General features: G+C 37.9%; 1 protein-coding gene across 4 annotated transcripts in view; it reads left to right on the plus strand.

Annotated features, from left to right (window-relative positions):
* The window catches only part of LOC132118294 (neural cell adhesion molecule L1-like), a 47266-nt gene extending 23648 nt beyond the window's left edge, over nt 1-23618 (plus strand). The window contains exons 1-29 of one of the 4 annotated variants that reach the window (XM_059528036.1): nt 1803-1930; nt 4082-4336; nt 5810-5824; nt 7213-7315; nt 8858-9051; nt 10614-10736; nt 10835-11005; nt 12166-12280; nt 12364-12548; nt 12848-12979; nt 13229-13372; nt 13573-13684; nt 13946-14106; nt 14495-14654; nt 14756-14880; nt 15103-15204; nt 15954-16151; nt 16374-16444; nt 17131-17356; nt 17528-17643; nt 17731-17947; nt 18035-18157; nt 19250-19420; nt 19678-19791; nt 19916-20065; nt 20321-20452; nt 20545-20617; nt 20718-20729; nt 20866-23618. In XM_059528036.1, coding sequence (XP_059384019.1) covers nt 4213-4336; nt 5810-5824; nt 7213-7315; nt 8858-9051; nt 10614-10736; nt 10835-11005; nt 12166-12280; nt 12364-12548; nt 12848-12979; nt 13229-13372; nt 13573-13684; nt 13946-14106; nt 14495-14654; nt 14756-14880; nt 15103-15204; nt 15954-16151; nt 16374-16444; nt 17131-17356; nt 17528-17643; nt 17731-17947; nt 18035-18157; nt 19250-19420; nt 19678-19791; nt 19916-20065; nt 20321-20452; nt 20545-20617; nt 20718-20729; nt 20866-21121 — 3825 coding nt within the window. In that variant the 5' untranslated portion in view covers nt 1803-1930; nt 4082-4212 and the 3' untranslated portion in view covers nt 21122-23618. Of the gene's footprint in view, nt 1-1802; nt 1931-3999; nt 4337-5809; nt 5825-7212; nt 7316-8857; nt 9052-10613; nt 10737-10834; nt 11006-12165; nt 12281-12363; nt 12549-12847; nt 12980-13228; nt 13373-13572; nt 13685-13945; nt 14107-14494; nt 14655-14755; nt 14881-15102; nt 15205-15953; nt 16152-16373; nt 16445-17130; nt 17357-17527; nt 17644-17730; nt 17948-18034; nt 18158-19249; nt 19421-19677; nt 19792-19915; nt 20066-20320; nt 20453-20544; nt 20618-20717; nt 20730-20865 lie in introns of those variants that run through there. The other 3 variants (XM_059528037.1, XM_059528034.1, XM_059528038.1) reach the window with 3 other exon arrangements.
* The last annotated feature ends 156 nt before the right edge of the window (nt 23619-23774 follow it).

Below are 23774 nucleotides of genomic sequence, written 5' to 3' on the forward strand. Positions count from 1 at the left end.
TTTGTAATTTACATGACCACGATTTGTGTGGTTGTTTGTTGAAGGTACAGTGGCCCAATAAATACCCTACCATTCAACTGTTTGTGTTCTGTAATATTTTATTAGTGTTAATGTTAAAAGCATTCTTTCAGCATTATCATTACAGTATATTGACATTTTTTTGACATTCAAACATTTTTCAGTGTGCATTAACTGTCCAAATATACTGAGGCCACTAATTATTTTTGAAAATAACTAAAGAATTTAGACAAAAATAATTAGATAAATACATTTTTGTTTAAATTTGAATTGAAAAATGCCTAAATACACTCTTGATTAAAGAATGAATGGTCAATTATCTAATAGTTCAAAAACATAAAATTATATGACTTCATCCTAGAGACATTGGCTTTGACAATGGTAGAATTACAGACAATTTATTCATAATAGAACCATCATATCCATCAGTATAACAGTAGAATTAAACGCCCATTTGCAATATGATTGGATAACCTCAGGATTAAATAAGACCGGAATAAGGATACCAGATGAAGAAGTTATTTATCTTAAAGCTCTCAGCTCCTAAAATACAGTATTCAGCAAGTTGGTCCCCTGAAGTTTATATAACCCTCCAAATATAACCATCTCAAAATATAACTTTCTCACTATCAGAGGACTTAAAACCAGCACATAATAAAATAAAAACCAACCTTGTCTTGTTCCAAAGTTATTACATTTAGAAGCTTTAAAATGCTTTATATATATATATATATATATATATATATATATATATATATATATAAGCTATGATCAACACAGCCTTAGCTGTGATTACACCAACTTTCTGTGATGATATGATTCACTTTTCCACTGAAATTTAAGCAGTATATTCGATGAGTGAAGTGACATGCTCCATTTCGCAAAGATAATTGGTTGTTTTTCAGTTGCTTCAGGGTGGACATTACAGAGTTTGTTTATTTGGAATGATGCATCAATTCTCTGCGGCGCTGAAAGCATACTGTGTTTATTATATGTAAATGTTAATTTTTTTATTATTTTATTTTATTTTTTTGCATGCACATCTGTTCTACAGAGTAAATAATTGCCTTTGTTTCTGTTCTGCTGCAGGGCAACAGCGGCGTTTAGTCTATGACCTTCGGTAATGAGGCAGATGACAGGATTAGATACTATCACCAACAGCTGCACAGCGGCTCTGAGAGACCCTGACCATTGTCAGTCTCCCTCACATCAGCATTAGAGGCCATGTAAGCCGTGATAGACAAGGTTCTTATCAGCATCTTGGGGTTCCAGTAGTGCCTATAGCTCATTTCATGGATATGTGACACTCCACTTCGATTCCACCCCCCCACCCCCCCCACCCCACCCCTTTCTTCCTGTGTTCCCTGCAAGCCAGTCATGCTTGACTTGGTTAACTAGTTAGCGGCTGCTGTTTGATCATATGTTACTGGGCACGGTTTGATTGGCGGCTAGCTCCCTCCAGAGCGGCCGTGTGACAGGGGTTATCGGACTATGCTCAGCACCTCTCAGTGCCAATGAAATCTTCAGGCCCGACTCGATTCATCCCTCGTTTGATGGCATTTGTTAAAGGCCAACAGAGGCTAACCTGGCATCTAATTGGCTGTTGACAATTCCCCTCCCCCTCTGATCAGTTCATACTAATATTAATGAGTCTGGAGGATGAAAAGAGAGGAAAGGTGACTGATTGATTGGGCAGCTGTGTGAATTAATGGAGGAAGGGATTACTGTCTCAGCTGTCATCTTCTCTCACCCCTTCTGCTCTTCCTCCTTTTCTTCTCTCCTCTAATTCTTGCCTTCGCGATGAGATGCTCAGGCACAGCTCCGATTCGAGGTGACTGTGCTTAATGAGCCACGTAATCCAGGATTGAGGTGCTACACCAACATTATGTGTATGATCTTCCATATGTGACCTGTAAGTATCATTATGTGGGCTCGAATGCTGACTCAAACGTTCCAGTAGCTATAAAAATATTTATTAAATATCGCTTCTCCTCCTACAGGGTTTTTTTTTTTTTTTTTCTCTTGGTTGAAAAGACCAGCATTTTATATCTGGGATGCTGATGTGTTGGTGTCAGGCTTTTTGAATAGTTTATCCAGCAAGATTTTCTTGGGCCACAAAGGAATTTATCAGCAGCAAGACCAAAATAAGGGGTGCATGATTTTGCCGGTTCTGTTTGATTTAGGATATATATGAGCCCATATGCGACCCAGCATGTATTTTGTATTTTTCATTTATTTTGAGATAATAGTATCTATTTTATGTTTTATGCATATGGTCTTCCACTAGAGGCAGCAGAGGTGGCAGGGAAGAGGGTGGAGACCTGTTGTCTGGGGCCTCAGGGGACTGTGATCCAACCCTGTGATGCTAGTCCACCAGCTACACCAGACCACCTCAGACCTACATAAAACAGCTTGGAAATTCATGCTAGTCCGAGTCAGTCTCTTCAGCAGGGTTATCTTTGTGTGTGTGTTCAAGGGTGTGGGAGAGTGAAAGATTATGCTTTACTCCTGCTTGAACCTTTCCTTCCGCTCCAAGGTCACTCAGCTCCAGGGTTTGGCACCAGGAGGGTACAGCGGTGCCCAGCTAAAGATATGCATAGCTGCAAGCTGCTGTCAGACACGCTGCACCCAAGCCAACAAAAATATCCACCTCTTGCTCCTTATTTAATTTCATCCTCATTCTCTGTCTGAAGTTTTTATCACATGTCCTCGGGGAGCTCCTTTTTGTACAGTAGTGTGATCTAGGCCTGTGAATGAAAAAAAGACGGTTGTTTGATCAAGTGATAGTATTGATAAATGAAGCCACATACTGTCCTTTGGCAGGCCCAAATACAGATGGAGAACAACTCCTGCACAGTATCTCATAAGACTGTGGGGTAAGCGATAGATGCTCTAATAGATGCTTATCTTCTCATTTAAAGATGCTCAAGACATCAAAGACCCAGACATTTTTTTATACTCCTCTTCCACCGGCCTTCATTCATCATTATGTATTAATGACCCTGACCATTAATGTCTGCTGAGGAAATTAGTTAATTGCTATGAGATGACTGTGGATCTATGATTGCGATAAGAACCATTTGCCATGTGCTTGCACTTATGGTCACTTTATCTATAAAATTACATCTGATATTTATAACATTTGAGTGTATTCTATCTTGTTCTGTACTGAGTCTTTTACGAATAATATCAAGGCACTTTAAATAGTGAAGGATCTTGATACAAAGATTTAGTTGATACATAATATTTTGATGTTATGACTGATAACTAACCTTTAAGAATGCACTTTTTATAAAGTATATAGAAAAACATATTTATTATTATTGTATTATTATTAGTAGTAGTGGTACAAACAAAAATGAATGATAATTTGTTATTGTAATAATTATAGTATTAATGCTGCTATTATAATATATTATAATACATAGAATCATATTAATGTAAGAAACAATATTAAATACTGATTTGATAGCATTATTGTTATTCTAAATATAATATTAGTATAAATAATGCCATCTTAACCAACAACAAGTACCATGGTACTACCATGGTTGCTGGACTTTTTTTTGAAGTACTGCGGATTACAGTGTACTGTCAATTAATTCAATTAAATTAATTTGAAAACATTAATTTGATAATTATTGTGCACCATGGTATTGCCTTCAGTAACCATCACTCTATCATGGTACCACTACATTATATTTTGTAAAAAATTGGTCAATTTATATTTATGCATCCAAATCAACTTACATTGCATGAAGTTCAGTAAATTTTTATCAATTAATGCATTCCCAGAGAATCGAATCCGTGCCCTTGGTGTTGCTAATGCCATGCTCTGTGGTTTGCTCTTTTTGTTATGCTCCCAACATATGCACCTCTGGTTTTTACTGTGCCCCCAACTTCACCCGCCTCTTCCTCGACCTCTCACTCTGTCCTTTGTCTCTTGTCTTTCTGGCTCCCTCTGTCGTGGGCCATGTGGAGGTCTGAATGGTTTTTCTCCACACACGTGGGTCTCTCCCTCCTGCCCCTCCCTCCCTCACTCTCCATCTCTCCTCTCTTGCAGTGAGAGTGCATCAGGAGGGTGTGGACCTGAGAGAAACATACAGGAAGAAGAAACAGTGAAGATTGCTCTTCTCTGACTGGGATAATCACAGATTTTCCTGCCCGTTGTGTTTGTGCCTGTCAGCAGGTGCAATGCCTGCCACGTCACAACAGCAGGTGGGCAGCAGGGGGCGATGCGCTGCTCTCCTGCTCCCTCTTCTCCTGCTGTCCGTGGCTCCCAGGCCTGGGAATGCCACCCTCAACATCCCATCCAAATGTGAGTACAGGATTTTTCATTGCATTCAGTATGCATGTGCATGGTGGGTGTGTGTTTTTTTTTTTTAATGTGTATTGATTTTTGCAGTATTATAATGTTTATGTTATGTTATATTGTTATGGTTAAAGAGTTAAAAAGTGCAGAATGAGCTGTTTTAACTGAGTTTAATTGCTAAATTGATTATACTATTGATTTGAGTGCCTAGTGCAGGCCTGATTAGAAAGGACATTCAAGCATGCAGTGATTGAAACGCACCTGAGCAGGAACTGAAAAAACAGCAGCTGCTACAAGCTTTCTAAAGCAATAAACAGCAGTGGGTTTGTTGCTATTATTGTACATCTGCAATTTAAGATTGCAGCTATGTATCAGAGCATCTCTCTTTCCTGCAATTCAAAACACACACACACACACACACACACACACACACACACACACACACAAAGAAGAGGAGAAAAACTAGATGATGAAAACTGCAGACAGAAATGCACCAAAATGAGATGTCAGTGAAGAGTTACACCTATATTAAAGGTCACACTTTCTCTTGACTTTCAATTAGTGACCTTTATATGGGACTTGTGGACATGGATGTGGCCAATGAGATCGATAACACACCCACATTAAAATGCTCAGCCAGAAAACACAGCCTGACCGAGTCTGTCCCATATGCTCTCTGCTAATTCTCTGATCCTGTCTCATGACATTCAGCATATTTGTTTTCTTATTAAGTTGTTGGGACTGCAGGACCAAGCAAAAGTGTTGCAAAACGATGGTTGAATTCAAGGAAGGAAAATAGCTGGATAGGGAGTTTATTTTAGCTCTGCTTTGCCAGCATCTTGTTATCTCTAGTGTTCCTCTCATTGGCTAGCTGATCTATAGTCCAGGTGTCTGAGCTGGCATCGTGTGTTTTCTTTGTTTCGCCTCCAAACAGTATAATCATACCATCACAAACATTTGTTTCATTAAGAAAAGGCTTAATACAGTCCATGTGTGTGAAGATCAGGTTTTGCCTTATAAACATTTAATAATATCATAATAAAAATCTGAAAATGCTACATGGTCTCAGTGAGAGGTAGGGTATATAAAATGTAAATATTTTAAAAATATTCAAAAAGAAAACAATTGAAGTCAATGGAAAGTTCATGCCATGACTGAAGAACAAAAAGGCCACATTTCTGGAAAAGTCCTTGCACATCCAGTTAAACTTCAAATCCTCTTTTGAAAAAAAAAAAAAAGGTTCAGAAATGGGACAATTAGTGTCTTAATTAAAATCAAAAAATGCCAAAGAGCTAGATGAAGGGTGTTGAAATTAGCTTAATTGAACAATAATAGATGTATAGGTGCAGTTTATGTGTGTGTGTGTCCAGGCTTCTAAGTGTTCATGTGAGAAAAATACACATACATGTGCATGTTGTTGGTGTGCATTACTGCAATCTAAAACTATTTCTCCCCCCCCCCTGCTGACTCACTGGACAGACAAAATAAGAGATTGTGAGTATTTCTGGCATGTATAATGTTTTTGCTTATACTAACTCTACTCCACTAAAATTTCCGGGACTCATTCCAATAATGGAAGACAGCCTGCAGCAACAGCCAAAACTGATCAGCTCAGAAATTTGTTTGTTATATTCAGAAGTGTGGGAATAATCGTGCAGAATTCGAGGGTGCATTAAGGCATGCATGAAAATTTTAAAATGAAAGATTGTTTTCAGTAAAGGCACGAGAGATGGACATGCGTCCCAGTTATAATGGTTAATGCTCCATACGCTGGTCCATTACCAGAGATTACATGAATTTTTAAACATTGTCCGTTTTTACTTTGTTTTATTTCCTCCTCCTTGTCATTAAACTGATAAATAAATATGCTTTATATAGATGGATGGATGGACGACTGGACAGATAGATATGATTTGTACAGATGATGGATGGATGGATATATAGATACCTGTAGATAGACAGACAGACAAACAAACAGATTTGTACAGATGATTAGATGGGTGGATGGATGGATGACGGATAGATAGATAGATAGATAGATAGATAGATAGATAGATAGATAGATAGATAGATAGATAGATAGATAGATAGATAGATAGATAGATAGATAGATAGATAGATAGATAGATAGATAGATAGATAGATAGATAGATCCATGTAAAAGTCTAAAATCTGAACTGCATAGTGAGGATGACTCTCCCCTTTCCCAGACATCAGTGTTGTTATTTGTCTAGTATATAAGCACTTGTTTATTGCCTCGATGACTCTGTCCGTAGATTACATCACTAATGCTTTATGCTCTCGCTCTCTGCCTCTCTTATTCATTCTTCTAGTCTCAGTTTCTTCCTGCTCTCGATGCTTTCACAGGCCACTCATCCGTAACACAACCGACACTTAGAGAACATCTGAGGCTCACCTAATCTCCATGTATTACCTCTGCATGCTTTACACTGCGCTCTTCATTTCCCTCTTCTCACTTGGGAGTTTCTAATGACATGCATGATATTCCATTTCCCGCATATGCCGATTGGATCTAATTGAGTGTGTGCTTTGGTGAGAAGCAGGGGCACTTGCTTCAGAACAGAACTGAGGTTTAGTGGGAAACTTCACTGAAGTCAGTGGCGCAGTGGATCATTAAGCTGTTTTGAATATTGGTGTCATGTGATTACAGCAGGCCAGCGGAACGACTGCTTAACTACTGTGACTAATAAGCCTTCCCTTTCCATATCTGAAGTGACTAACAAATGAGCTGAAGTTATTATAGCTCTGTGAAAATAGAAGTCTATTTCTATTTTTAGGGTGTTGCTTTGCTAACTTTACAGCTCGCAGAAATGTATCTGGTTCATTGAATGTTGCTGTGTGATTGTGTACTCTCTCCACAGTGAAAAGCCCCCCAGTGATTACCGCTCAGCCGGTGTCTGTAACCACCTTTTCATCAGATGACATCACACTCACCTGTGAGGCAACTGGGAATCCCCCGCCCACGTTAGTATCCATAGCAACAGTTACATAATTTGGTAACAGTTTCCTTGAAATCTATACAGTATATAATGCTTTATATGTTGCTTTGTATTTTGCATTGTATTCTTTCATAAATAATTGTATCCACTGTTGCAATACACTGTTATTCTAACCATTTCCTAGATACACATTTAAACTTGTCGAGCATTATGATACTATATTATGTCTTTTAAAGATGCCATAAAATCGAAATCGGTTTTGTCTGTTAGCTGTCTGATAACGTCTGTTAGCTTTGAGGCCTATATGCTATTTAAGACTAGGAGTGACACTTAAAAATAAAATGAAGAAATCAATATTCCGAGTATTAAAACAAAATTAAAAATGTAAATGAAAATAATTCAAGCATAAATAGGCATTTTTAATTCTCTTTAAACATATGTCTGTTGATTTGTAAATGTATCTTTTTTCTATTTTATCCAAAAGAGACCAGAACATTTTCAATACTACAATCAAGCTATTTCATTGGCTATATGTATTTGAATATTATAATATATTGTAAACATGATTGCGTTTATTAAAAAATGCACACCAAAGCTGCATGCATTTGATCAAAATGCAGCAAAAACTTTAATATGGTGAAATGATTACAATTTAAAGTAAATGTTTTTTGTTCAAAAAAGAATTTTTTTAATGTACTATTTTAAAGGTAATTTATTCCTGTGATGGCAAAGCTGAATTTTTAGCATCATTACTTCAGTCTTAAGTGTCACATGACATTTACTTACACCAAATGATGAACAGTTTTTAGATATATTTTATTATTAATTAAAAAAAATATTTATTGCTTTAGCAATTTAATTTAAAGGGTTAGTTCACCTAAATGTAAATTATGTAATTAATAACTCACACTCATGTTGTTCCAAACCCGTGAGACCTCCGTTTATCTTCAGAACACAGTTTAAGATATTTTAGATTTAGTCCGAGAGCTCTCAGTCCCTCCATTGAAACTGGAGGTACACTGTCCATGTCCAGAAAGGTAAGAAAAACATCATCAAAGTAGTGCATGTGACATCAGAGGGTCGGTTATAATTTTTTGAAGCATCGAAAATAAATTTTGGTCCAAAAATAGCAAAAACTACGAGTTTATTCAGCATTGTCTTCTCTTCCGGGTCTGTTGTGAGACAGTTCAAAACAAAGCAGTGTACTTATATCCGGTTCGCGCACGAATCACTCAATGTAACCGGATCTTCTTGAACCAGTTCACCAAATCGAACTGAATCGTTTAAAACGGTTCGCGTCTCCAATACGCATTAATCCACAAATGACTTAAGCTGTTAACTTTTTTAATGTGGCTGACACTCCCTCTGAGTTAAAACAAACCAATATCCCGGAGTAATTCATGTCCTCAAACAGTACACTGACTGAACTCCTGTGAAGAGAATGAGTCAATCTTTTGTTCGTTATCTGGCTCAGCTCGGTGTTCATCTTCAGTTCTCTCTTCACAGCAGTTCACAGCAGACATGTTAAAAATGTCTGTTATTTTTTTCTCTTCTGCTTCATTGCTAGGTTCCGCTGGGTGAAAGATGGTGTGGAGTTTGACCCCTCTAAAGACCCTGAACTCTCCGTGTCCAGAGATTCTGGGACCTTCTCGTTGACAGCCAAAGATGGACCAATTCACCAATATCAGGGCAGATACAATTGTTACGCATCTAATCATCTCGGCACGGCGGTGTCTAACGAGGCTCGCATTGTCACAGAGAGTAAGTCGCTCTCATCACTGCAACATTATAAAGCGACACACATGATTGCCTGTTTGATATCCTGACATTACCACATGCAGTGAGTTTTCTGTAGAGAGAATCTGGCACGCAGCAGATAACAGCCCAAAATCAAGCCCCCTGCCCCCTGTTGTGTCATATGCACAAAATGACATTTAGAGGAAAATTACAGCTCATTGTGTGTGCCAGTCACACTAGCAGTTCGAAGAATTCCAGAACGAATAAAAATCCCCAATTGCTTCCCAATTAGCTATCAAACAACACTTTGTACGGGAAAACAACATCAAAACAATTGTTTTGACTAGCTATCTAGCAATCTACCTGTCTCTTTTACGCTATCCCGACCTCTCAGCCAGTTTCCCTGACAACGGTTACCTCAGAAACCAGTGTGAGTCGTGTAAGTGTGTCAGCGGGGACGACCACTCGTGGGATTAATATGTGCAGGAAGAGAGAGTACTCAGCATGAGCGGGGCTAACAATAGCCCACATATTATGAACTCCACTTGCAGCTGGGGCTGGCCACATTAATATGTGCATCATCACACACCTATTTCATATCATGACAAGCCAAGGCATCTTCAGAATAATTCTGGACTAGTTATGTAGTTTTTAATTGCATTCTGTGGATAATTACTTGCTAAGCTAATTAACTCACGCCGGTTTCTCACAAGATAAAATGTATCTGAAAAAGTGTTTTTTCAAAACTTCTTCATACACAACTGAGATTGAAAGTTTGAGGTCAACAAAGTTTATGGTCTTTTTTTTTTTTTTTTTAAGAATTTTTGATAATTTTGTCAGGTTACATTAAATTAATCAAAAGAGAAAATAAAGACATTTTAATGTTACAAAAGTTTTCTTTTTTTAATCAGTGCTGCAGTGTTATTTTACTTTTATTTTATTTTCGTTTTAATTTGTTTTTTTAGTCATTTTATTGTGTTTTTGTAATTGTATTCGTTTTCTTCAATTGTGTGTTTGTGTGTATGTATGTATATATATATATATATATATATATATATATATATAAAAAAATGAGAATGCCTTGGCATCTAGCTAAAATAAAATAAGTTTTTTATATTTATTATAAGGTCAAGTTTTATTATATTTTACATTTTTAATTTTAGTTAGTTCATTTTATTTCATCTAATGCAAGATTTTATGATTTGAGTTTTAGTGAACTACAATAACCCTGTGATGCTGATCTTTGGAACTTTTTAGTCATAAAATAATCCTGAAAAACTAAACTGTATAAGGATTTCCACAAAAATATTAAGCAGATTTCAATATTGTTTATAACATGAAATGTTTCTTGAACACCAAATCAGCATATTAGAATGATTTCCAAAGTATCATGAGACAGCGGAGTAATGGAAGATGAAAATTCAGCTTTGTCATAATAGGAATAAAATACATTTGAAAATATGTTACAATAGAAATTAGTTCTTTTAACTAATGTATTTTTCATCAAATAAATGCAGCTTTGGTGAACATTAAAAAAAACTTTTGAATTGTGGTGCAATTTTGATTATTTCTTTGTTCTCTTGCAGACACTCCCACGCTACAGAAGGAGAAGAAGGTGTCGAAGAAGGTGGAGGAAGGAGAGAGTGTGGTGCTTCCATGCAATCCTCCTAACAGCACTGTGGCTCCGGTCATCCACTGGATGGACAAGAGTTAGTCTGTTTTTATCCTGATTTATCCATGTTAAACATGAACCTTATCTCTGCAATATCTATATATATGCACCTATGTCTACGTCTTTTTATCTTAGAGCTGCGGCACATTCAGCAAAACGATCGTGTGATTCAGGGTCGCGATGGAAACTTGTACTTCTCTCATGTGACTGTGGCTGACAGTCGAGACGACTACACCTGCAACACTCAGTTCCCCAGCGCACGCATCATCGTCCTCAAAGAGCCCATTAAACTCACTGTTGTCCCCTGTAAGCATCAAGACAGACAATGCTGACTGTCCTTGACCAACCTTTACTTGTCTTTAAAAACTTTTAGCCTGTACAGAGGAGAATGAGCAAGACATTGAGTTATATTTAAAATAACACTGTGCTTTAAGATGCAATGCCAATGGTGCAAAACACTGACAAACAGAAGACTAACTAGACTAACACAACAGATGGAGTGAAAGAAAAGGTCCTGTGTAGGCATAGGCAAAATATGGGATATTTACAATGAATTTAAAATGATAATGCTGGTGATAAAGATCATTTATGCATTTTGAATTGAATGATATGCTTCATATCATAAAGAGCGTGATTTATTTCCAAATCCATCTGTTTTAGCAGCCATAAAAGCAAAAGCAAAAAGTTACTTAGTTACTATTGTTTCATTCAGTGATTAATTTGCATATCGATCTATCTATCTATCTATCTATCTATCTATCTATCTATCTATCTATCTATCTATCTATCTATCTGTCTATCTGTCTATCTGTCTGTCTGTCCTTCCGTCTGTCCATCTGGCCATTCATCATTATCCATCCGTCTGTTGTTTATTTTGTTCTGTCTGTCCATTCATTCATTTTATATTTTATCCTGTCTCGTCCATCCATCCATCTATCATCCATATTTTCTTTTGTTCTGTCTGTTCATCCATCCATTAAACATGATTCATCCATCTTTTTTTTCCGTCCATCCATCCATCGTTTCTTTTGTTCTGTCTGTCCATTCATTCATTGTTTCTTTTATCCTGTCAGTTTATCCATCTTTTCCCTTTTTCCGTCTGTACATCCGTCCATTAATCATGATTTATCCACCCATCCATCTATTGTTTCTTTTGTTGTTTTTCTGTCCTTCCATCCACCCTGGCCCGGCTTGGTTTGTCCATCCATCCATTGTTTCTTTTGTCTGTCTGTCCATCCATCCATCCATCCATCTTTTCTTTTGTTCTATCCATCCGTCTGTCCATCCATTTTTCATTCTTTTGTTTTCCATTCTGTCAAATGACATCAAAAGGCTGAAAAATGTTGAGAAATTAATCTGTTTTGCCCAGTCTTAGTCCTGTGTGAACACCCACTCACTGTAGCTGTAATTGTTTACCATGCCCTCTCTCCCCGTGTCCCTCAATAATTCCTCCTATGTATCTGTAGCTAACTCAGTGGTGCGTAACAGAAGGCCACAAATGATGCGACCCACTGGCTCCCGCAGCTCCTACCTGGTGCTCAGCGGCCAAAACCTGGAGCTGGAGTGCATTGTTATGGGCCTGTAAGTCAACCTTGCTCTGACTGTGTGTCTTTTACTTCCTTAAAAAGTGTCCAGTGTTTACATACTTTTCTCTTACTCACTAGCCCTTCTCCCAAGATCCAGTGGATCAGGAAAGATGGAGTCCTGTCTGAGTCCCGCACATCCAAAGATAGTTATGATCGAGTTCTGCGCTTTAAGAATATCTCAGAGTCTGACAGTGGCGAGTACCAGTGTACCGCCTCAAATCTGCAAGGCATAATCACTCACACCTACAGCATCACTGTAGAAGGTAATGTATGCTTCACACTGCCAGATCACATCCTCTCCAGATTTAGATTTAGATGTGGGATGTGAACTTGTGAACATCTATGGGAGGATGACTTAAAAAAAATAAATAAATAAATAATTAAACTGAAAATTCAGTAAAATTAAACTGAACAATCTCGGACAGAGTTACAGTGTGAACTTATCAGTGTATTATTGCTTGATTAAAGCTTATTGGCTACTTCGCTTCCCTTTCTGAAGGTTGTTTAGTACTGTTGACTGAAATTTTTCATGATTAGTTGTTTGTGTTTTGTTGTGGTCTAGCTGCCCCATATTGGACTAAAGAACCAAAGAGCCAGCTATATTCCCCAGGAGAGACTGTCAAACTGGAATGTAAGGCTGATGGCATTCCCAGCCCTGAGGTCACCTGGAGCATCAATGGCGATCTTCTTACTGGTAAATGATTCAGTCAAGACACCTTTCATTTAGTAAGGCAGGGTTTCCCAAACTGGGGTTTGTGAGGAAACTGCAAGGGGTTTCTAATTTTATGAAAAACATATATATATATATAATATATATATAGGTCATTTAGTCAACCTCATGTTGTTCTAAACTTATTGAACACAAAAGAAGATATTTAGAAAATTTAAGATGTGTAACCAAACATGACCATGTATTGACATACTGAGATGTCTTTTTGCGTAGATATTGACCCAGACCCCAGACGCAGCTTGAAACATGGCGTTCTAACTCTAAAGAATGTGGAACTCAGTGACACTGCGGTGTATCAGTGCAAAGCAGTCAATAAGCACGGCTCTATACTCATCAATGCCTACGTCTATGTTATAGGTAAGGGAATTTTCCAAAACAGCTCTTAAAAAGCTCTTTTTGTTATTGTGCTGGCTAATGTATAGTTAAACTATCCTAGCAACTGCATAGCAACATGCTTACAACAACTCAAAACACTTTAGCAACTGTCATAGCTATTTTCTTTTGAGAACTGTAGAAACAAAATGCATTTTCTAATGTTTTATATTTGGTTTTCCTAGAACTGCCCCCCCAGATTCTGACAGAAGATGTGCTGATGTACTCTGTGGCAGAGGGACAGATGATTGAGCTGGCGTGTGAGACCTTTGGTTCTCCTCGGCCTAATGTCACATGGTGAGACAGACTCGATCCTGTGGGGTGTCCCTTCCTCACATGCCAGGACTGCTCCAGCCAGCTGTCCTGATTATTGTTGGGGGGAAGCTGCTTTGTGGGGAGTCCATTAGGGGAAATGGGCAAAATCACACTCAATAGTCAACATAAAATATATATATATATATATATATATATATATATATATATATATATATATATTGGTGTTCTTGAAATTTTGCGTCCATTTAAAAATGCTAAAATGAATATTTTTTGTGTTCATAGGGAGGGAGAGACATGGGGCGCTCTTGCAGCTAACCCAAGGATGAGACAGTTACTCGATGGCTCTCTGCAGATCAGTAACGCCTCCCTCAATGACAGCGGCCAGTATACCTGCACTGTCAGCAACAGCAAAATCACCATCACCGCTGAGCTGGACGTACTCAGTGAGTCCCACATGCTTGAATATTCATGCCTTCGTGCTTTCTTGATTTCATTTCATGCTGTAGGTTTCATTTCAGGCTGTAAGGATCATTGCTTATGTTGATTAATATTATAAAAAATATTATTAGATATATAATACTATGTGCATATATTTTTTTATTATAAAAAGAATAATTGGTTATAAATATAAAATTAATGTCGAATATATATTCTAAAAGTCTCCTATTTACTTACATAATGTAGGTTCTTGTGGATAAAAAAAAAATATATATATATATATATATATATATATATATATATATATATATATATATATTGAAACGAGACACCAAAAATAACTTTTTTTTTTAACTTAAAATTAAGGCTTTATTTATTAATTTTTTTTTACAGATAAGACAGTCATTGTGAAACCTCCACTGGCTCTGCGAATCCAGCGGGGGAAGCCCGCTACCCTCACCTGTGAGTACCAGGTGGACTCCAGGCAGGACGCCCCTCAAGTCCAATGGAGGAAAAACGGACAGAAGCTCACAGAGTCATCTGATTCAGACAAGTATGCTTTTATATCTTCGTTTCCCTCAGAATGCTTCAGAAAGGCTTGGTTTTAGCTGTATAACATGATCTCATGAACATTATTAAACATATATGTCTTAGGTACATGCTAGACGAATCTACACTCATAATACCTGATGTCAAGGAAGAGGATGAAGGGATTTATACCTGTGAAGTCATTACCACTCTGGATATAGCTGAAGCGAGAGGCTCCATCACTATCGTTGGTAAGTAACTTTATAATATGGATGTTTTTAAACCCTTTTACGTGTCTGGATCTATATTGCTGTATGTGTATTGCATGTTGTATGATAATGTGACCTACAACAAGGACAATAGAACATGTTTTGGTGTAGGGCATATTAAAGAAATAACCTTTGAAAACCATAGATGCCTTATTTTTATTAGCATCTCACCCCCTGAGCTCTTTGTCAACCCTCATTCACCAGACCGACCAGACCCTCCGACCCAAATACAGATTACCGAACCTAAAGACCGCAGTGTCACTCTCAGCTGGACACCAGGAGATGATCATAACAGCCCTGTGCTAGGTACTATATGTTTTTCTTGTTTAGGCACAAGTTTAAGTGTACACAGCCAGTATTTGATTCAAGTAAATATTTTGTATTACTTATTGATCTTTTCCCCTATATATATCAAATACTGTATAAATGTATGGTTGAACAAATTGTGATATTACAATTCCCCCATCAACCTGCCCACCCCATCCCCTTAAAAAACACTTCAGCCACATTTAATATGTATAAATGTCATTCACATTCAGTTCACAAACAAAATATCAAACCACATTTTCTCAGAAATAACGTTTCAGAATTTTCTGAGGCAATTTTGTAGTTTGCAAAAGTGTCCTATTACCGGAATACCCAAACTTTTTTGTTAGCCCAACCCCTTTGACCCTAAATATCTACTTATAAAATAGATTTACTTTTAGATACATTTAATAGTTTTTAACATTTAATTTGATTTAATCCAGTTTTTACATTTTCATCAGTTCATGATTCTCTGATGTTGGTAACTAGTCACATGACATGCAAGTGAACAAATAAAATATTTCTTTGCATTTTTTAAATATATTTTTTGTATTTCATCTTGACTTGCTTAATTGTTTTTTTTTTTTTTTTTTTTTAAGTATTTTAGTTTTTAATGATTTACTTCCATTTTTAGCTTCTCATCAACTCATGAACCCCAGTTTCTTAAAAAGTGTACTTTCTATAAAATAAATGCAATGTAATTAATTTCCTCCTGTTCTGTGTGTATATGTACGTGTTTATATATCTAGAATATTTGATTGAGTTTGAGGAGACTGAATATGAAAGAAAAGAATGGGAGGAGCTAAGCCGCGTGTCAGGCAACAATCAGCGAACCACCCTTTCCCTGAAGCCCTTCCTTTCCTACCGTTTCCGAGTCATCGCCATCAATGACATCGGCAAGAGTGACCCGAGCATGTACACGGATGTCTTTTCCACACCAGCTGCTCGTAAGTAACATAGCGCGTGTGTGCATGTGGGTGTTTACATAGCCTTAAAACAGAAAAGACTTGTACCGCCACATTGTGATGCATTTGTTTTGTCCCTTGAATCATTGTATGACACTTTGTATTTGTGTTTGTGTCTTCTCTCAGCATGTGGCTGATATGAAGTGACAGTTTTATTGCCATGTTAGAACATCTTGGCATTAAATTATGATTTGTCCTCTACAGCTCCAGACAGTAACCCTGAAGGAGTGCGCAGTGATTCCATCGACCCAGGCACCCTTTTAATCACATGGAAGGTGCGTTGCACAATTCAGCATTTAAAGAGACCAGAAATTATTCTGTCATCATGTATTCATCCTCATGTCGTTCCAAACCTGTATGATTTTTTTTCCCCCTATGAACACAAAATATAATTCGAACAGGAAAAATTGTATTGGAGACTTTTAAGCTCCAAAATAGTCTGCAAAGTTTCAAAAGGAGCCCATATGACTTCCATCATATTTCAAGCAGTGTCGGAATGTATCTAACTAAAAAAGTAGTGATGCTACTAACTATATTTTTGGTAACATTAGTAGTGGTGTAGAAAGTCTCTCTTTCTCTCTTATGTAGTGTTAGTACTGTTAAAGTCTTCTAGTGAATAAGTTCTTAATTGGACCTCTTTCTCTCTCTCTCTCATATGTAGTATTAGAACATTCATTCTTTTGAATTGGATCATTTTAAATGTTACTCTCTCTCATATATAGTGATGGAATGTCTGATTTGTTCTAATGAATCAGTTTATCCTAAACTGTCATCTTTCTTTCATATGTAGCGTTAGAAAAGTAATCTCACTCATATTTAGTGATTGAATGTCTGATTCATTTTTCAAACAGTTCTTGAAACAAGACCCTCTACTATGAAAGGCACAATTGTCAATGTTTTCAAATCCTAATTGTTCACAGAAAATTCAGTGTGACTCAAAACTGAATCTGTGTTCTTGCAGGAAATGGACAGACGTAGTTTCAACGGCCCAGGTTTTGAATATAAAGTGATGTGGAGGAAAGTCTTGGGCAGTGGACCATCTTGGCACAATAAATCCATCAAGTCTCCACCCTTAATCGTCACAGATGTGGACAACTTCTCTGCCTTTGACATTAAAGTGCAGGCTGTTAATGAGATGGGAGAAGGCCCGGAGCCCAAATCCACCATTGGATACTCTGGAGAGGACTGTGAGTTTGTCATGTTCCATATTTTTGCTGCTCTTGTGAGCCCTTTTCCAGACATCTTCCTGTAAGCTTATGCATCTCAATTCACCCCAATTAAACAATGATTTTAGTTTAACGTTAATCCTGATGCAGGTGTTTTAAAAGGTATCGGAATGTGCTTTTTCTTCCTGTCAGACCCTCTTGAGGCCCCTTTGAATTTGGCAGTGGAACCGATCAACAGCACTGCCATTGAAGTGGTGTGGGCGTCCATAAACAGAGAAACTGTGAGAGGTCGTCTGCAGGGTTACAAGGTAATATGCTGTGATGTACGAAGATAAACTGAAAAATGCGATCCATCTAAAATATCTTTGACAGTTTATATATTATCCATCCTATAGATTTATCTAATGTACTACGGCCCAGTAAGCAGACGGGAGCATTTTAGGGAGGGGAAGCCAAGCAACATCTCATTTGTGGTGACAGACAGTAATGAGGAGAAGAAGATTCTGGGAGATCTGCTGCCCTACTCCCATTATGCACTGTCTGTGAGTGTCATCAACAATAAAGGAGAAGGTCCCCAGTCTGACCCCCTCACTTTTCGCACTCCCGAAGGAGGTAGGAAGGACACCCTTAGAGACAAATAGTAAAAAATAGATGAAGAAAGGTAAGGGATTCAAAGCCTGTCATCCATTTTTTTCCCAGTACCTGGTCCTCCATCATCTTTACTCCTGGATAGCCCATCAGAGACAGAAATGACACTGCATTGGACCCCGCCCACCCAACCGAATGGTGTCCTGAAAGGATACACATTACGATATCAACAAGGTGCATTGACTGACAGCCTGATTCATATTCATCAGGCTTATTAGGAGCATTAAACATTAAAGGGATAGTTCACACAAACTTGAAAATTCTGTCATGAATTACTCACCCTCATGTCATTCCAAACCTGTAGGCTCGTCGTTCATCTTCAGAATACAAATTAAGATATTTTTGATGAAATCTGAGAGCTTTCTGAACCTGCATAGACCACAACATAACCACCACAGTCAAAGCCCAGAAAAGTTGTTAAAATAGTCTGTGACATCAGTGGTTCAACTGTAATTTTACAAACTTTATTCAACAATTTCTTCTCTTCCGTGTCAGTTTTGGTACTATCATGAAAGCCAGGCGAAAACTGACATGGAACAGAAGAAATTATTGAATAAATTTTTTTTTCCTTGATAAGGATGAATGAAGGACGAATACAGGTTTGGAAAAAAGTGACAGTAAGTAATTACAGAAAGAATTTTAATTTTTGGGTGAACTATCCCTGCAGTCTGTAACTTTTGACGCTCTAGCGGTTAATAAACAGAACTGCTTGTGTCTTGCGGAAGAACATTGTAGCCGGAGCTACCTCTCTCTGTTTATGTCTATGAAGAATCACAAAGGTACCGGGTTACTCCGCCGCGGTACCCCCGAAGCAATTTAAAATAGTCCGAATATAAACACTTATTATAGATGTACCCTAGTGATTCAGGACAGGCTAAAAACACGGTTTGGAAAATTGATTCATGGTGTACTCGCTTATTATATACAATTTGTAAATCTTGAACACAAAAAAAGTTACGGACCGCAGCTCTGATTGGTTGTTTCTTACCGGGAGTGGATGAATTTCTGCAAATGGCAATAAGACCACTGGGAGGAGCCAGAGGAGCTTGATTTTTTCACAGATTATCTGTCTCATATTCTGCTGTCAGGACATAATGACAGGTTTCACAAATATATTTTTACAAAAGTTACCTACTTCAGCTTTAAGCACCAGAAAACCATTCAAAATACTATAGCAAGTGAATAGTGCTTGGTGGTTAACATTTAAAACACCTATTTTTAAAACCACTATTTTTGACATGTCTTTTCCCCCACATTTCTCTGCAGTTGATAAGAAAGACAGTTCCATGCAAATAGAAAAGAATTTTGACCACGCCGTGTCTCACGTCAGCTTGAAGCTGGATCCTCACAGCCGTTACCGCTTCTACCTGCGAGGCTACACTGCTAAGGGAGAAGGACTGCCAATCATCAGGGAGGGAGCTACAACACTGGTTGGAGGTCTAACATTTTACTCATCTCTACATTATATCTAGACATATGTAGGGGGGTGGGGTAACATGATATATGAAATGTTTTCATGAGTGTTTCAAACACTGTCCTAACCAGACGTGGTGCGGCACACTACTAGCGACAGATAATTTGTGTGTCCACACTGAAAATAAGAGGAAATGTGACAATCACAGCCAATTTGATTTATATTTGGACAAATTAGTTGGTCTATGTCTCACTTGGTTTGTGTGTGTGTGTGTGAACAGTTCCACCCTCCAACATTAGTTTATCGACTGGAGAGACATCAGTCAACCTGACCTGGGTATCGAAAGAAAGACAGAGGAACGTGGGATTCTTTATTCATTACCTGAAAAAGGATGGTACGTGCCGTATGGACAGGACATGATTGAACACAAGCTTGCTTACTGAATAGAAAAATAGGAAGTAGCAGAGAGAATATAAACAAGTGTTTTGATTTGTATTGTATTGCCTTTTTCTGTCCAGGCAAAGGCACATGGAAGCACTCTGAAAGAGTAAACAGCTCTCAGTCCTTTTACACACTGCAGGGGCTCCAGTCTGGATCTGAGTACCGCCTGAAGATTGACTTCAAAAACAAAACTTTATGGGAGGATGAGATCCAGACAGAAGGAGCAAGTAAACACAAAACAGCTTTCTTATATATATAAACCATAATTTATTTTATCCATGATTCTTTAATGTATGGTCATTTTAAAAGAACATTGGAAATAGAAATCGTTTGTACAATATAAACGTCTTTACTGTCACTTTTGATCAAGTTCTTGAGAATTTTTGAGGCGAATAAATGACGACAGCATTTCCATATTTTTCCCCTTTATTATCATACAAAGTGTCATGACATTTATACATCATTTTCTTCCTCTACTTCAGAAGTCATGATGGTGCGTAAAGGGTTTGTGACTGAGAGCTGGTTCATTGGACTCATCAGCGCCCTTGTGCTGTTGCTGCTGGTACTGCTCATTCTGTGTTTCATAAAACGAAGCAAAGGTGGAAAATACTCAGGTACAGAAGCACACACATCATTCACATAATCTATTGTCACGTGACAGTACTAACAAATGTGCAGATATCCCTGAATTTTATTCTTCTTGCAGTCAAAGAAAAAGAAGAAGGCCAGATAGATTCTGAAGCACGGCCAATGAATAATGAGGGTTTTGGAGAATACAGGTGTGGTGAAGTTTGTTAGACAGATTATTGCATAAATTCATTTTCCCTATTTCTTATGCTCTTCCTTTCTCTCTGAAATGTTCTTCCTAATGATTTGCAGATCACTGGAGAGGTATGCTCTGCAGTTGCGTTGTTCCTTTGCATGCATGGATTTCTCAATACTTTCTCTTGCATGCATGGAGTGGCATTTTTGACACCTCACTTGGTGTACATTTGTAGATTTTTTTTATTTATTTTTCTTTCCATAGTGATAACGAGGAGAAGCGGACGGCCAGTCAGCCGTCTCTGTGCGAGGATAGTAAGCTATGTACTGACGACGCTCTAGACGACTATGCCAACAGCAACAGCATGCAGACCGAGGTCATCATGGACGAGTCGCTGGCCAGTCAGTGCAGCGGAGTCCGAGATGTTCCTGACCCCGGGACTCAGGAAAGTTCCCCTCTAAATCCTGCCACAGCCATCTCTCACCACGGCTTGCCCAACTCCGCCGCCCTCCTTGACTAGCCGAGGTGACACCGATACCAAACGTGGATACACATTGGCCCATGACTGACCAAATAATCCAAAACCCACAATAATGAGACCTACACACACAACAAATGCCAAGAAAACCATCCAGATGCACTGCTGGACATAATTGGACCAACACAACACTTACACATTCGAATGACATATAACAAATAGACTGCCATGCCCGTTGTTTACAAATATTACTGCTCATTTTATGATATGAAATAGGCTACAGCCGTTTACAGTTGTATAAATGTGACAAGAAGAGACCAATCCAGTGACAAATAAAGTAGACGCTTAGCTCCCATGGCGAACGCCAATTCAAATCGTAGTCAGATTCACCTGTTAGTCAAAAAAAAAAAGCGTTGCGGAAGGAGGGTGTGAGGGAGAAGAGAGAAGCTGAGGGCCTTAAAATCACGACTAAGTGCGTTGTGCAAGCATATATACAGCATGAGCTGGTTATACTGGTTGCAAAACTTTATCAACTTATTGTTTTGTGCGTCTCTAACATTTGTTGATTTTTTTTATTCTTTGAAGGCTTGCCTGAACCATTTTTTTATCAATTTTATTATTAATTTATTTTATTTTTTTTACATAAGAATCCATTTGTCGTGTTTTAAAAGTGCTGTAAGCGATGTTAGCCATTGTGGAATATCTCCATTTTAGCCACTGACGTAGACACGCACCCTAAAAAGATTAGCACGGTTATGAAATACGTTTCATTTTGATCAGCTCAAAATGATCAATGCCATAACTCCTTCTTCCAGTAAATTTCTCAAAATCTACTACAATGTCACATTCAGATCTGCCACTATCTAATCATAGAGATTCTATTCCATAAAATTAGCTTACAGTACCTTTAAGTCATCTGTATGTTGATATTGTAATATTGTAGAGTATACATATCAATAGAAGATACATATCGACAATGACATCCCCTCAGTTATGATTACAGATTTCTGTAGTGTAAATACATGAGATGCAATGGCTCTACGATGCTAGATCGTATATAGGAAGCTGTACATACAAGCATCTATCAATTTAGCCAAACACAGTATTATAATCTCTTTCATCTCCATCGGTTCCTGTGCCTGCCTTCGACAAAATACTCACCACCATATTTTATGTTTATTCCTTCTGTATGTGTCTGTGTTCTTAATTCTTGTTTTCTGCATTGTATAAAATTGTACTGATTCTCTCTTGGAGTCCTGTTGGTGTAAAGCCATAAGAATACACACGTAAGGTGTGTAGATTTGAGGTCGTATTGAGTTAGATAGGGCTGTGAGAAAGTACGTCAAACACACAGTTTAGGTTTGGTTACTTCAGTGCAATCATGTATTGGCTTCTCTTATTACACAGAATGTATGCTTTGTTTGGGTGGGAATTGTTCCATACCAGTATACCAAATAGCATTTGTTTCCTTTTTCGCTTTTTGGTTCATTTGATTTGACGTTTGATAAACAAATATAGCAGAATATAGCACTGAGAGAATCTATGGCACATCTGGTATTTCTCTAGAGGGGGGCACAGGGAAAAAAAATGTATAAAATCTCTTAATTTCCAGATGATGTAAATATAGCCCAAAAGATTTGTTTGTTATGATGTTGAAAACTGTCTTGTTGATTATGTTTTAGGTTTTTAAATTTTGAGTTTTGTAACTTTTTTAACTTTAGAGTAACTTGTTAGTTGTGATTTGAGTGTGTTAGACAAGTAGTGCATAGTATTAAATAACTACGAAAAAAGTCCTTTGATAAATAAATGTCGCAGGTTATGAAAAAAACAAAGAGACCGAAAAAAGCTAACTGAAACATGATTGCGCTTATAGCTTCCCGAGTGCTAAAGAATGGCAGTATTGTGCATATCTGATTAGAATCTATTGCCGCAGAGGCAGTGTGAAAGAAAGGACGCAGTCATCTTATTTGCGCCACTGCACACACACGCGCACACACACACACCCACTTCCAGGGAGCAATAGAAACAAGCTGACTCAGATCTTTTGAGACCACTGTCTTGCGGCAGGCTTTTTGCAGTGATTCCCAGCCCTCTGGGATTGTCTGATCAGTGTAAGCCTCCCTCACAAAAGCTGTACAGACACACTCAGGACAAAAGTCTCTTAGAGGTCTATTTTCTTACAGGAGGGGGAAGTGATGCAAATTCTAACTCAATATTCAACTGAACTGCTGCTAGTGTATTTTGTCAGTGTCTTGACTGTGTATTGAGCTCGGAGGTGAATCGACTCTCGGATATCCACTATACTGCCCTCTGCTACTGCAACTAAAACTGGGAGTGAGGGCAACGTTTAAAGCGTGACTAGCGGACGAACGTTGCCGTTTCTGTTGTTACTTGTCAAATGTACGCATTCAAGCTCATAATGCATCTTAAACTTGTAGGCTTAATGCATAAATAAGCTTGACATAATAGTCTCTTATTCCTCTTGTATGTTCTGTTTGTTACTGCATATGATGTGAAAATAAATGAAGGACGAGATGAATGAGGTTGTGGGACTGTATTGGTCACATTCCCCTGTGGTGTCGTGGACTGAAAGGGAAGTGAGGGTGGGGTACGATAAATAGATATGAACAGGATTTTGTTATTGTATCTGCATCACCCATTAGCCAGTGTAAGTAAATACTTCTTAAAATCAACG

This window comes from Carassius carassius, chromosome 37 (genome assembly GCF_963082965.1).
Source record: "Carassius carassius chromosome 37, fCarCar2.1, whole genome shotgun sequence".
Taxonomy (NCBI): Eukaryota; Metazoa; Chordata; class Actinopteri; order Cypriniformes; family Cyprinidae; genus Carassius; species Carassius carassius.